Here is a 15,301-nt window from a genome sequence, read left to right on the forward strand (position 1 = left end):
CTTACATGTATCGTGCCAAAATATTAAAATCTGACTTTTTAATCTCTATTATATTTTTTTATTTGATTTGAATCTATTTAGCACGTATTAAAAACAATGGTATACATTTTAAAAAAAGGAGGCATGCAGGGGAATCCCAGAAAACCCTCAAACATATACAATCTCTAAATATCGATGAAAAACAATTGTTTATAAGTTTTGTTTTAAATGATATTGCTAAATATTGGTCATAGACTTTTTTTTAATTTTTCAAATTAACCAATAATATTGATTTTTTTTTGCTAAGTCCTTATTTTGAATGTAATGCCTGGTCATTTGGCATACATATATTATACAAGTAGTGATACAAGTAGGAAGGAAAGAACAACTGATGCATTGGAGACACGACTAAGCCAAAAATGCACATTTTTATTTATGTGAAAGTGCAAAAAATGATCATAAATATACAAAGTATAGTAAGAAAGTGCAGTTGTTTTGCTGCACACCTTCAATCTGGAGTATGAGGCTGATTTTCACATTTGTGAACAATAACATTTTCTTAATTTGTACGATTAAATATACAACATAGATAAAGCAAGACAACCAGACAGCACTGTGCACCAATAGTATGACAGTGTCACCCTGTGACAAATATACAGGTAATAGTCACATTATTCTTTGAACCCACCACAGTACAGGTAATGAAACAGCCATGGTGCTCACACTTATAGTGAGAACAAAAAAAGAGCGGAGGTATGACAAATTACAGATGTTTTATGGTGTAAAAACAATGACCACAGACACGTTGGGCATCCAGCCTCTACGGAGAGACGGCTTGGTAAGAGGCGCAGTGGTCGTGCGTCCAGCCTTTAAGGAGAGGGGAGGAAGGTGAGGGATACGATGATGGAGCGTCCATTGTTTTGGATTGCTGCGTCACACGTCTGCAGCTCAACAAGCTCCTAGACTTCCCTTTTGGGTTGCTGTAGTGATGGTCCACGGTTGCTAAGTTTTTTTTTTGACTCCCAGCAACAAATCGACGCCTTCTCCAAAACTTCCAGCTGGCAACAGAGTTACGGTTACGCCTTAGATCTCGTGACTGTTTCCAAACCAGGTTGCCCGTATTATAGCGGCCAAACATGTGCATTGCGGACCGCATCACGGAGGGATTTCCCTTCAGCCTGTTGAAGGCCTTTAAGAAGGCTGATCCTGCCACCTGAAATTCTTCACTGCTCTGCACCATCGCTGCAAATTCCTGACTCATGGAGTCCCACTCCTGTGCACTCACTCTGGCTGAAAGTACAAGAATGTTTATGGCCTTACATGGCAGTGGATTTACATGTAATCAGCAATATATATTTATATGCATAACTGTAAACACATATTTTAATTAAACTGACCTTCTGGTGTTTCATCAGTCTCAAGCTCCTCAACGGCTTCTGCAGACGTTTCTGGACCACAATCGCTTCGCTCCGTAGTAAGATGTGACCCTTCAGTCGAACACTCGTGATCCTGAAGTGGCTTCAGGAGGCCCTCGTGGATGCAGTCATCACTCCCTGCACTGCCATACTCCTTACGAAACATCTTATAGTAAAGTCTGAAAAACATCAACAGCATAAAAAATTCACATCTCAAGTACTGAACGATACAAAAACAGAAAGGTGAGTCATCATAAATACCTGTAGCAGAACTGCAGGTCAGGACAGATGGAGCGGTCTGCCAAAGCGTTGATGTAATCCTTCCCAAACTGAACTTGCAGATCAGACTTAAGAACATTTAGTGCCGAGGAAGGCGAGTGCCCGGCCGTAAACAGCTCTGTGAGCTGCTCCACAGCCTTCCTGCCCACATCGCGGTGACGCAGAGCATCCAGGGCATGAATGTTGTGGTTGTGAACATTAATGATTTCCACAAGTGTGGGGTAGTTTGGGATGTGAGGATCAGTACTTCTGGGTGGAAAAGAGCAAACATTGTTCTGTTAAACTGAAAATAATGTGTAACAGGATTTTCACGAGATACAGGGTTAAAGAAGGGACGTGAAAATTACCAGGTGTTTACTGGGGTTACTTTTAATTTATTTGGTTACTAAACCAAAATTTAAATTTTTTCCAAGTTTATCTCCCTTTTTTTCTGTAAATAATAATGAAAAATTGTACATATTTGATTTTAGGTTTGTGGGTGCATATATGTTTATTTAAATTAGTAAGGAAACTGGTTAATTAAAATTTAATGATTTATTGAGACGGGTGGGATTAACTCTTTGAAACCTAAGAAAATTGGCTTGATTTCTTTCAAAAACATACAAAGAAAGCAATGAGCAAAAAAACAAAAAAAAACAAAACAAAACAAAAGAAACAGGCAATACGACTTGCAAAAAAGAGCTTTAAAATTATATAATATTTTCTGTAACATAATTTTAAATATATAATTATGATAATTATAAATCTATTTTTTCTAGCTTTTTTCCCTTGACAATTTTCCCCAGCTTTTTAAAAACAATTTTGTAAATCTACTAATTTCTTGCAATTTGTTAACAGTTTATTACCAAGCTGCTCTGCTTTTTTTGCTTGTGTTTTGAAAGAAATCGAAATAATGCGCTCAGGACTCAAAGGTTTAAATAAGTTTGTGCTTCTTCTCATTCCTTTTCAGATACGTAAACTAAGTCATCATGTGTTTGACCATTTCTTTTGCTATATGTTTTTCATTGTCTGTATATGACTTGTTTTTGTCTGTCAGCTTGTTTGTATTATCATTTCTCAATTTTCTTTTTCACATTATCAAAATATATCAAATCAAAACTCAAATATATACAGATATTCATTATCAAAATAAACACTAGAACTGCTCAGAATATTAAGTAGGGTTTGTGAGACCTGCTCGGCCGTCTGTGAGAGACTTCAGTGCGTGCAATGCCAACTTTGAGTTTCGCAGGGCAATCTGTATTTTTGGACGTCCCGTCATTCTTTCGTGTTGCCTTGGACCTGGTGTTGTGCTGGCACCGGTATTCTGTCTAAAACATTATAAAAAAAATGATAAGAGGAGGTACTGACAGCTGCAGTCAAGTTAAAGTAGTTACTTTGGCTCTTGAATGACTCAAGTAAAAATATTAAGCTGTTTTTTTCCTGCATAGAGGAATTTTTGTTATCCCCAAAGAGGTTAAAGTTAAAGGTAAATCACAAGTGCCAAAAAAAAAAGGGTAAATAATAAATAAAATCCACACTGAATTAGTTCAGTTATTTTTTTGTGAGCTCTTTGTTACACCATAGGACCTAAATATATAATTAGAAATACATATTTAAATACATAAATATACACATTCAAATAGCTCTGTGAAGAACAACTGGTTAACCTACCCTGAAGATGACCTTTGACCCTTTGGTAGGCCTTGTGTAGTCCACTCTCCATGTAACTGGCATTAACTTCAGCCACACCAGTATCTCCTCCTTTGACGTGAGAGACATCCGCAGGGTGGCTTCAAAGTCCGTGTGGTCACCGTTCACGTTGACTTCTTTGTAACTGCATACATGATACTGATACTCCTTTGGCAAAAAGTCCTTCAACACAGACAATGTAAAGTTAATAATAAAACACATGAAATCTTCTGTCTGCTCTGCATGTTTTAATCAACATTCATCGTTGATGGTAAATGTATTCAATTCAAGCAATCCTCAATGCGTACACATATATTACAAAATATATAATTCTTCCTGCAGCCAGCGCCGTCATTTGATGTGAAAGTGACGTAAAACTACAAGCTGGGTTAGCTGCATTTTAGACAGCGAAAATGGCATCTTAAAATATGAGTGCAGAGGATGTGAATGAATATATATTTGATACGTGCCAGAGTGTAACATTGCAGCTGAGGAAATGCATTTGAGAGCTGCAGAGGCTGCGGCTGCTTAGATGAATACGGCAGGCTGTGACCCTCCAAACTGACAAGAGCAAACACTGACTGGTGACGTCTTCGCTCAGATTGTCCTCCAATACATTAAGTACATGACACTTAAGAATTTCTTTAAAAAAATTAATTAAATGTGGAAAACTTATTTGGAACAAATTAACTTTATCGGTCATCAATTTAGAATTCATAATTATAGTAATTAAATATTAATATAGTATTTAATTACCATGATTATATATACACATTTTTTAGTTGACCCCCCCCCCCCAAAAAACAACTTTTTTTCCCAAATTATTTGAAAGGAATTTTAAAGTGTTAACTTAATCATTCTTCTGCAATTAATTTTGATTTTTGTTTTGTTTGTGCGTAACTATTTTCAGCTCTCATTTAGACAGAGGTGTGTTGGGGACATTCTTCAGGATCCCAAAGATCAACTGGAAAAGACAACTGAGACCAGCAGAGCCAAGAGAGCAGATACCATTGAGTATTTGGTCACTAATGCTGATTTGGTCAACAAAGTAATAACTATGGGTGTCAGAAGCTGGTGTGCAGTGTATCCTGGTGCTTGTAGGCATCGCTCTGCCTGCAGAGGAACTCAGTGAAAACATTTCTCAAATCGACTACATTTACCATCACCATTTGTCTGTCCACATAAAAGTTGGCAATTTTTTTCTCCTTTACACTCATTACTGGTATATAAACACAAAATGCAGCCGAACTGAACTCCACATCTTATCAGGGTGTTTCAAAACAGTTTACCATCAATTCAGGGTACTGGTCAATATTCTCAGCTGGAGCTGTGCAGGGAAACCGCTTTGCATTGCTGATGCGAGGTTTCAGATTTTCTCCCCTGTTAACATAAACGATTACTTTAGTTGCTCAGTATGATAAGGCAAATATATTTTATAAATAAAGACTAACAAAGTCAGCTTCTATAGCACCAAGCGATTTCACTACAGCTTTTCTAAAAAATTGCAATACATGTTTCATTGTTTTTAGAAATTGTTTGTTTTGTTTTTTCAATCACAATTGCAGGAGAAAATGAAAATGTAAAAAAGGTCATTTTTTATATATATATTCATCAAAAATTGACAGCAACTTATTCCAATGAGAATAAACTCACAATTACCTGAGAGTTCAAGGAGACTTTACCAAAAAGGCTAAGGATTACAATATTTCTATGAAAAACGTGATTTATTTGTAAATCCAGAGGTTCTCCATTGAATACCTTTTTCCCGTCAAGAATCTCACTGCAGGGTTTTCCTAAAGGAAAGAGGAAAAAAATAATACAATATAAATGCATACATGCAATCACAACTGGTGAATAAAGCAAAGCGACGTCACCAATAATAATGCTTTTTTTTTTCTTAACTCACCTTGATTTTTCCAGCACTTGCAGCAGATCCTTGTGCACCAGCCTCTGTGGTGGCGAGTTGTCTTGTGTGTTGTCCGCAACTTTCAGCAGCTTTCCGAGCGTATTTTGCGTGTTTTGCGGTAGAAAAGTGTTTATCAATCGATGACTTCCGTTTGTGTTCAACCACGACGTTGCACGCGGTGCAGAGCAGTTTACCGCCGCTCTCGTGCAGAACATCTGGAAACTGTCTTGCGCGCTCTGTGGGAGTAATTTTAGTCGCTAAATGTGAGATGTTGTTGTCGCACATTTCTGCTTCTTCACAATACAACCAAAAAACAAAACAAGGAAGCGAGTTTGGTGACGCTGCGCGAGGGACTGCTGTGATTGGTTAAACTCGCGGGAAACCACGATGATTGGTCAAATTTGCAGAAAAGTCGTTGAACGTTTTGCAGTTGTACCATACCCCTTACCCTATCCCAAACCTAACCCTTGAATTAAAAAAAAAAAAAAGTTTATTCCTCTGACATAAATATACATAAACAGAAAAAGGAAAACAAAAAATGACAATTAACCCACAAAAAACTACTCAAACATGCATGATATTGACGTTTTTGCATAAATTAACTATTTACTTTTTTAGTTTCACATTTTATAGTTTGAAGTTATATGCTTGGATCTGTTTGTTTAAATCTAATATAGGATGGCAACTTCATCAAATATTCTAAATTAAAAATTTGAATAGAATAATTTACAAAACAGTTCTGTTAATGCTAAATGCTGGAGAAATTATAATTATGAATATTAATAAGAAACTACACATGAATGTGGGCCAGAGGCGTAAAGTGGAGGTGCCGATGGCCCGTTAATCTGTCAGCCAACAGCAGCAACAACACGACTGTCAGCTGACAAAACAAACAACAGTAGGCAGGTTTCATTAACCCTCAAACTGCGCAATTTAAAATTCCGAAAATAAACTACACCTAATGGAAACACGTCAATTCTGAAAAACTTGGAAAAAGCCATATTTGGCAAAACTGCAATGGAAACACATTGCTTTTATAGGTCACATGATGTCATGGTGATGTGCTTGTTGGTAGTAACTGGCTCCTTCGGCCATGATGCAACCCAGTGTTCTCCTGTCTAACTTTTTTTCATCACAACAGAGAATTTGAAGGTATTTCAAGTCTTTTGAGACGGGGTGCCAGCTTGTGAGGTATGCACTCTGTCGTCTTTATTACCAGAGTGTGTCCACTCAGTCCAAAGACAATGTCCAGGTATGTGACTGAAGGTAGTGCAGCGGGTCTGTAATCCAGCCTTGGACTGCCAACTCATATGGATCTATATTGTTTATCACAATTAATTTATCCAAATACTGTTGCTTGGGCACCGATTCAGGCACAATAACACAGCACAATCTTCAAAAGGTGGCAGCCCCATCGAAAAAATAAATAACGTCACGCACAAGGTATACACTCTGTTAACTCTGTTACTAAAGTGTATACTCGGTCTAAAAGCAATATAGTTTACAACATATTTATGTACAGTATGTATGTATATTTGAGTGGAAGAGTGCATTGTGGTTTTTAAATCAGCTTCAGGCTGCAGAGTCATCCTCACGAGATGGCGCCCCCGTCCAAAACAAAATTAACATGGCGTGACATCAAGTTCACATTCTCCATAGCCAATAAAAACATTACAACTGCTCTGTGTTGACTTTTATATTATATTTTCCAACGTCTTTGTCTCACACATGCTTCAGTTTAGCCCCACTGTAAAAGAGAACCCCCAAAACAATCCTTACATTCAACAATGTTTATTTAAGTTATTATTGATCCGACTCCCAGCCAAAAAAAAAAAATAGAAACTTATTCAAGCTTTATCAAATATCATAATTTCAAATCAGTAGATAAGTTTCTATAGCAATAATATAACTAACAGTACAAACATTTGTATAAAAATATAGTTTGATCATACCATATGTGGAATAAAACGATCAAAACAACTAGCAGTTTGTGTTTTGCGTTTCCCAGGTGCTATGCATAGTCCTCTGCCAGTGCGTCGAAATAGTTTGTGTCTGCATAGATAAGGAAGCCAGAGAACAAGCTGTCAGCCCAGCCGGGGTCTGAAAATAAACCGTTCTGGTCGCGGAAGAAGATCTCCAGCCACACCTCATCTTCCGGGTTCAGGTACATCACTGTGGCCCCTGAGGCGACGTCATGGTTCCCCGTGTTGGCATCAAAGGTTTTAATGCGAAACTGACCGTTCTGCACCAGACCGATAGCCAGGTGTTTGTTGGCCAGCGTAATGTCATAGGAGAAATAATAAATGCCGGGGTATGCACAGATGAACTTGCCCGTCTGTGGGTTGTAGTGTCCGCCCTCATCGAACAGCACCTTGTTGAACTTGATGGGGGTGTTTTCTGCGGGGTAGCTGCTGGTGATTCCCACAGAGAAGGCGGATTTCGGCAGCAGGCTGCCACACTTGCAGGTTCCTGCAGTTCCAGGTGGCCCTCTTTCACCCTTCTCCCCCTTTTGTCCATCACGGCCTGTAGAACCAGGAAGGCCCACGTCCCCGTTCTCGCCTGAAGGGCCTCGTTTCCCCGCAGGGCCCCGATCGCCTCGGCTTCCAATCTTACCTGTCGGGCCGACTCTGCCTTTCAACCCTGAAACAAAGAAAAAACTGGGTGAATTAAGAAATTGTTGTTCAAGTATTTTACATACAGTTTTTTTCTTGGATTTTATTTTTGAACTGAAAGAAAAAGAACATTTGACATTCCCTAATTTTATGTCTTTCTTGAAACATTATTTTAGGTTTATTTTAGGTTAGAGAACATTATTGCAAAAAGACAGGGAACAATTAAGGACCATCAGAGAAAATGGACTTCATTAAGACCATGTTTAGACGACTGATGATCATGATGACTATGTTTTTGTTTGTTTTGCTCTTTAGTAATAGTTTTGTCTTTGAGTTATTTATTTATTTATTTTCTATTTGTTTTGTGACATCTGCTTATGGCATGTTAATGGTTTGTGATGTGTTGGTAATATGTTCTTATTTTGTAAATATAATGGGATATTGGGGCGCCCAGTAGCTCAGTTAATAGAGGGGGTGTCCCATGTACAGAAGCAAAGTCCTCGCCACAGAGGCCACCAGTTTGACCCTGACCTCAGCCCTTTGCTGCATGTCATCCCTTCTCTCTCTCCCTATCATGCTTTAACTGTCCTATCTAATAAAGGCAAAAGCCCTCCAAAAGTCAAATTAAATAAAGAATCATAATTAATTAAATAAATATAATGGGAAAAAAATAAAAGAAAATCATGCTGGGATCCTCAAATCTGCACAGTCCATGATAGAATAAATCAGTTCTGCTATATGAATCCTTTCCTACTCTGCACTTGTTGAACCCAACTATTAAAGTAATAGTCAATGGAAACACAAAGCCCCACCCCATGTTATGTATTGAGTCACCCTTGGAGCAAAGCCACCTTGACATTTGAACAGCACAGATTGAGCTTGATTCATCCAAACTATCTTACATCTCGCTGACTATACCCTGCAGCTAGGTAACACTTTGCATCACTGTATGTTTGTGCAAACACAAGAGAAGAATTTTGAATATGCAGCTTCATGTTCAGATGGAGGTATGTGTCTGAATTCCTGTTTCCACACCTAATGGAAAACACAGGTGCATGACGTTTATTTATCACTGACAGATTTATTGCAGTTCGGACCGCATAGATGATATCAGTACGGAGGTTCTTCTGGGCGAGACCAACAGACGCAGTCCGTCCAAATATTTTTTGCAATTTTATGGCAGGTTTACCTTTGTGGAATTTTCACCTTCTGAAAAATCCACAGAAAGAAAATGCATGGTCCTTGTGAAGATGCATCTGTGTTAAAATGAATAAATAATCTAAATTCAAGCTCTGCTCTGATTTTTTATTTTGAATAGAATTATTTTTGGGGCATTACCAAATGGGCTGAAGGGGTACAGGCATCGGGGCCCAAAGTTTCACATGCAAAATATTGCTCAATTTATAAAGCAGAGACTCACAATGACCACAAAAAAAGACAGACAGACCACAAAAGATGCCAGAAACCTCAAATAAACACAAAATAATGACAAAAACAGAGACGCAAAATAACTACAAAGACATAAAAGACAACCAAAAGGAGAAACTAATTTACTGCAAAGAGACACAGAAGGACCAAGAACTACACAAGATTTGCAAATAAAAAAAATAAAAGCCTGTCCCATGTTACAACTGTCCCAAATGTGAGCCTGTTGAGTTGATTTAAGTGAATAATAGCCTGGGCTATTAACCAAAGTTTTAAAGTAAACAGTGAAGGCCAAAATAATGAACTTGAGGTTTCAAAACAGCAGTCCATTCACCAAAGGGTGATTTCACGGCAGCCACATTCATTACTTTATACACTCTATGGGCATGACCTTTAACATAGGTCACAAGCTGAATCGTGGTCAGCATCAGAGTACTCCAATTATAGCTGAAAGCTAGTAAGGAGGTGTAGTTTTCAGATACAGAACCCTTCAGCTTTGTACTGTCTGTAAATGGTCATGTTCTTTTAGAGGAGTCAGACGCCTGTTACCACAGATTTATCATTTGTCTTCAAGCCTGCAGTGGGTGCTCTTCTAAACAAATGTTGAATAGTTTTTGTCTGACATTTCATAACCATGCTATTAATGGAAATGCATTTTTTCAATGGAACTCATCACTTCATCTTCTCTACGTCAGCTCCTGCTCATGCCAGCTGTCAAGTAAGGAAACTTTTCTGTTCCAGCTTCTCTCCTGCACAGAGCAGTAGTATTTGTTCATTAGCACACATAAACTGATGCTGTACCTGTTTATGTTTATACCTGTGTCTCCCTTTTCTCCCTTTTCACCCTTTCTGCCATCTCTGCCATCTCTTCCCGGGATACCCACATTCCCATCTGCTCCCGGGGGCCCGCTGGGACCGGGTTTGCCAGGCGGGCCCGGTGACCCGGGGACACTGCAGATCAGACGCGGTGCTCCTTTCAGTTTGGTCTCAAACAGCTGGCCAAAGACACAGTGGCACAGACAGACCACTCCCATCAACGCCCACATCCTCAAATCTGCAAATGCAAAGAGAAAAGGAACTTAAGTAACATGTAATATCCTTTTAGGACTTATAATTTATCCAAGCTCAATGCTCAGTATATTGCATCATTTGTTAAAAATAAAGAACAAAAATGCTGCAGATATTCAGAGCAAAGAGGAAGGAGAGGAAATAAAAACCAAACAGTAAGACAGAAACTGAGTTGTGGTGCCAGACTCTTAAACAGGTTCTGACCAGAGATGGGAACCAGTTATCAGTTTTGCACTGATGACACTTGCAATGGTGTTGTCATGGTCGCAGACAGAACAAAAGCATATCGGTGAATCTAATTTGTGATCAAGTACAGCATGAGGCCAGATGTGAATCTTGTAATGAGAAGCAATTGCTATTTGACTCCGTCTCACACACTGATGTTCTCATCCGCCACAGAATTGCATGTGAGAGACCTCAAACGAAACCTTTGTCTCTGTTCCAAGTTTTTTTTCCTAAACATTCCCAAGTTATGACATAACATCTAGCACAATTTCTGTCAGGGGAACCTAATCATGAAGCAATGGCACTAGAGCAGATGGAGACATTATACATGTATGTTGCAGGGAGAGAAGGACACAATGTCATCACGTGTAATCATGTGAAACTGTGTCTAACTAACAGATAATAACTGCGAGTTAAAGATGCAGCAGTGGTGGCTGAGGGACACTTAAATCCACTCTGGAAGATTTTCAGGCATTCCATAATAATGCCATCTAGGGAAGCTTTCCAACATGATGTGCTCTGCTATAACAAAATCTTCAGGGATTTTGACTATATGCATAAAAAAGATTTATGGTATTTCACTAATACACATGCTTTTTCTTTGCATATTTGCCCACGTGGGTGTGAGAATGTGAGTTTTGCATCTGCTCTTGGCTGCTTGTCAGTGGGGGCGTCGGAACATGTGTGTCAGGTTTACTGAGACAGATCATCCACTTCTTGTCTTTCAAAATAAGTGTGTCTTTTTTATTGCAACATGTTTTACTTGGCATTACATGCTCCGTCTGTCAGCACGAGATGCCAGCACATGAGGCAAATGGTGTGTGTCCGAGCGGGACAATAAACACGATGAGATAAACAGGAAGGTCATTCAGAGAGACGCATGGACATGAAGCAGCCGAGAGTACTCAGTAAAATGCTCACGGCTCCCTCCATATTGAGCATGTTTTTGATTTTAAGGGTAATGACCTGGCCACGGAGCCAGTGTGAGGTCCTGTGAGAGAGAAACCCCGCCCGCCAATTCCGCTCTGCAGAAATGATGTCAGCATTAGTGAAATGGCTATTATTAAAGGTTCAGTGTGTAGCATTTATTGGCAGGAATGGATTATAATATAATAAGGATGTTTTCTTTAGTACATAATCCCCTGAAAAGAGGTATTTTTGTGTTTTTGTTACATTAGAATGAGAGGTTTATATCTACATTGGGAGCGGGTCCTCGTCCATTGAGACCACCGTGTTGCACTGCCATTTTTCTACAGTAGCCAAACCTGCAAACCACACTCTGGCTTGAGATAGAGCCTTTTGCATTTTTGCGTTGGACACTTAAGTTAGCAGCTCTTCTGCAACAAGAGTGTCCCCTATTTTTTTTCAATGTGAAACTGCTTCATCTGTGTTTTTACCAGTTTAAATCTCCGTGAAGAGGAAGAGACCTCTGCAGATAATTCTGCTTCCAGTGAAAATCTCCTGAACATCAGCATCTTAAATTATCAGAGAAAAAAGGTGAGCACACGTAAATAGGAGCCAAACTAATGGCCAGTGTCCGACATGCCAAACAGCATTGGAGAAACACTGATTTGTAACGTGAAACTGCTTTATTCAATATTTTTACCTATTCAAATCACTGGGTCCATTTGTTTTGGAGAGGAAGAGACCTCTGAGGATAATTTGGCTCCCAGTAAAAATCTCCTGAACATCTGGATCTTAAGTTATCAGAGAAAAAAGGTGAACACTCGAGCAAATGCTGGGCTCATCTGCGATGTGCCAAACATCGTAGGGGCAACACTGATTTGTAACACAAAACTGCTTTATTCAGTGTTTTTACTGATTTAAATCACCAAATCTGTTTGTTTTGTTTCTGCGATAATTCGTCTCCCAGTAAAAACCTCCTGAGCAATGAACACTGAAGAAAATGCACCAGGGAGAAGTTTCACCTGGTTGCAGAGTTCAAAACTTACTGCTAGATGTCACTAAATCCCCCTAAATTTTACACACTGTTCCTTTAATTAAATGGTCATCTCTTTACACACACAGAAGCGTGCACGAGGACATGAATACACGTGAAAAATGCTCCTATAGTTACACATGCATGCAAATCATTAAATTATAGGGAAATACATTTCAAAATAAAGCCATTTTTGTTCATTTTTGTTAATAATAAGGAATTCCTCTAAAAGAACATTCAAATTTTTATCCTCTTAGTGTTTTCTTTTCCCGGTGAACAGGTGGTGCGAGACAGATAAAACGAAAAGTTTGTGTTTGGCAGTCCTTCACTGAAAATGTCTGTGTCCACTTTAAGCAGTGGCAGCCTCTGTGATTGCCTCTAGGTGTTTGTAATTGATCTCAGACCAGTGTAACAGTGATTCCTGAGGCGGTCGCCGATTTTAATTCCACATCATCATGTTAGAAAAGATTTAAAAAGGAACAAATAAGACATTTTTGGACATTAAACTTCTTTCACTGGGATATTTTACCATATATATTTGGATAAATTCACTTACACACACTTATGAGTCATTCATGCACACATGTGGGTACAACTGTGCACAAAAACTGACTCACACAGACAGGTATTTGCAAAGTTATTCAAAAGTATTCGCTCAGCAAGTTCTTTTGCAAATATGAAAGGCAAGTGTTTCTACACTTCCATCATTTTCTGAATGAAAGATGTGTGATGGATAAAAAACAGTACAGGGCAGAAGTATGCAAGCTGAGTTCTTACCCCACAGTTGGCAGCTGTTCATCTCCAAAACTGAAATCTAATTTCTCAGTGAGTCTCTTCGTCCTATCTGCTCAGATTCAGCTCTCCGTGATGATGTGACCCTTTGGTTAACATGTTATTCGTCTCTTTTTTCCTGCTGCGCTTTCAGATATCTGCGTGCAGAGCTCAGCTGCTGACAGCGTCTTGCAGTGCAGCAGTCTGCACTCACTCCATCCAACCAGCCCTCCCTCCTCACTCCCTCTTCTTCCCCCTTTATCCACTCCCTTCTCTCTGCCTCATAAACTTCCCAAGGCAAACAACCATCCACACCAGCACAGCATGTACATACAGAAACAACTCCATTATGTCATGCACGAAGACTCCTTAAATATGAGACACCCGGAGTAAAAGTCAGCAGCTGGATCCTGAATGATGCTGTTGTTCTATGAAAAGTCAGATCAATAAATGGGAGAAGTCGTTTGTGTCTTGTTGACCTCAGCGTTGATCTCATTTGTATTTCTGACACTTTCCTCTAGATGGGGCCAGAACTGATGAGACGAGATGTGTTGGGGGATTTCCTCCCACATATGGTTAAAATGAGACCATCTTTATAGATAACATATGAAATATATGTCTCCAGCATCACAATGATTTATTAAAATGTCAATTAATTTAAACCTTTGAAACCTGGATTGACATCAATTGCCTTTCACAAGCATTTAAACCTTTGAAACATTGAGTAGTAAATTGGTTTGATTTGTGTCAAAAGCATGGGAAAAAAACGCAATCTGCAACTTGGCAAGAAAAATCCCACAAAATTAAAAATAATTTGTAAAAGGGGACACAAAAATGACCCTAAAATGGGCTAAAAAAGAGAGAGAGAATCATTAAAAATGTTCAAATAATTAAAGAAAAATACCAAGAAAACTATATTAATAGTTATAAATATATATGGTCATATATTATAAATATCAAAATATATATTATTGTTATTTATATTTATTGTTTTAATTTATCTTAGCACCTTTTCAGTAGTTTAGTGTAACTTTTTCTTAAATTAATTTCTTGCAATGTTTGGGTCACTTTTTTAAGTTGCTCATTGCCTGCTTTCTGTATTTTTCAAAGAAATCAAAACAATTTACTTTGGTTTCAAAAAGTCAAAATAAAGCTACTAGTTCAGCTAATTAAGGTGCTGATTAACACTTATTTAAACTTTTGCAAATGTACAGGTATATACAGTAATATATATTCTCATGTGCATCATAATTACCCAAGAAAACATGTTTCTTCCTTATTGTCTCAGTTTGCATTGGTTAAAGAAATATTTAGAACCTATTAGTAAAAGTAGCAATATCACAGAGTAAAAATACTCCACTACAAACACAACTCCTGCAATCAAAAGCCAATGTATAATCAGAAAAATACGTTAAATAAACTAATAGCTCTCACCGTGCAGAAAATACCTCTTGCTTGGTTCCTTCGCTGTTTCTTAGCGTTCACATTGCGGCTGCAGACTTCGATTGAGTGCATCAGTATAATTGGACACACCTGTGCTCAGTGTGGCTCATGCACAAATATGACAGGACAGTGTTGGCAGACCTCTTCACCTCTTTGCTTTGTGTTTTGCATTTCTATTATTCTTGATTTTACAGAACATTTTCTCTGATTCACTCTCTACACTCCTGACTACAAAGATTTATCCCATCTATTTTTAGTTTAAAAAGTCCCTTTGTTTGTTAATTTACCCATGTGTCTCCCATTTTTCATTCAGCCTAAATCCTGCACTGTGACAGAGCTGGAAAACCCAGGATCTGCTTCACACATTTTTATATTTTTTTATTTGTATTAATTTTTTTTATTTTTCTTTTCTCTAGTGCTATTAATTTAAAAATAGATAATGTCATCCTCTCTGGACCTGACACAGTTTTTTAATAGAAACCATGTGAGAAGTTTAGAGCGGAAATGGTGGAACTGCTTATAATTCGAAGATAGCTGAACTGTGACAACAGGCCTACAATAGACACTT

The 15,301-nt window shown here is 38.4% G+C and overlaps 2 protein-coding genes across 4 annotated transcripts; both read right to left on the reverse strand.

The window, feature by feature from the left end:
- Positions 1–388: 388 nt before the first annotated feature.
- Positions 389–5,608, reverse strand: LOC121941171 (uncharacterized). The gene is made up of 8 exons (XM_042483896.2): positions 5,251–5,608; positions 5,103–5,137; positions 4,634–4,724; positions 3,327–3,527; positions 2,847–2,983; positions 1,656–1,922; positions 1,377–1,573; positions 389–1,269 (listed from the first exon to the last, which is right to left on the reverse strand). The coding sequence occupies exons 1-8, from the start codon at positions 5,533–5,535 to the stop codon at positions 800–802; spliced, it is 1,683 nt and encodes a 560-aa protein (XP_042339830.2). The 5' UTR covers positions 5,536–5,608; the 3' UTR covers positions 389–799.
- Positions 5,609–6,931: 1,323 nt separating this feature from the next.
- Positions 6,932–14,856, reverse strand: c1qtnf7 (C1q and TNF related 7). 3 transcript variants are annotated; one of them, XM_088078005.1, is made up of 3 exons: positions 14,739–14,856; positions 10,105–10,341; positions 6,932–7,890 (listed from the first exon to the last, which is right to left on the reverse strand). In XM_088078005.1, the coding sequence occupies exons 1-3, from the start codon at positions 14,803–14,805 to the stop codon at positions 7,262–7,264; spliced, it is 933 nt and encodes a 310-aa protein (XP_087934131.1). In that variant the 5' UTR covers positions 14,806–14,856; the 3' UTR covers positions 6,932–7,261. The 3 variants fall into 3 exon arrangements, with proteins under 3 accessions (XP_087934131.1, XP_087934132.1, XP_042339894.2); XM_088078006.1 differs by having other exon boundaries at positions 14,725–14,856; XM_042483960.2 differs by lacking the exon at positions 14,739–14,856 and adding an exon at positions 13,297–13,524.
- Positions 14,857–15,301: the final 445 nt, after the last annotated feature.

The sequence above is a fragment of the Plectropomus leopardus genome, chromosome 5 (genome assembly GCF_026936395.1).
Source record: "Plectropomus leopardus strain MGB_pleo_1.0 chromosome 5, ASM2693639v1, whole genome shotgun sequence".
NCBI lineage: Eukaryota > Metazoa > Chordata > Actinopteri > Perciformes > Serranidae > Plectropomus > Plectropomus leopardus.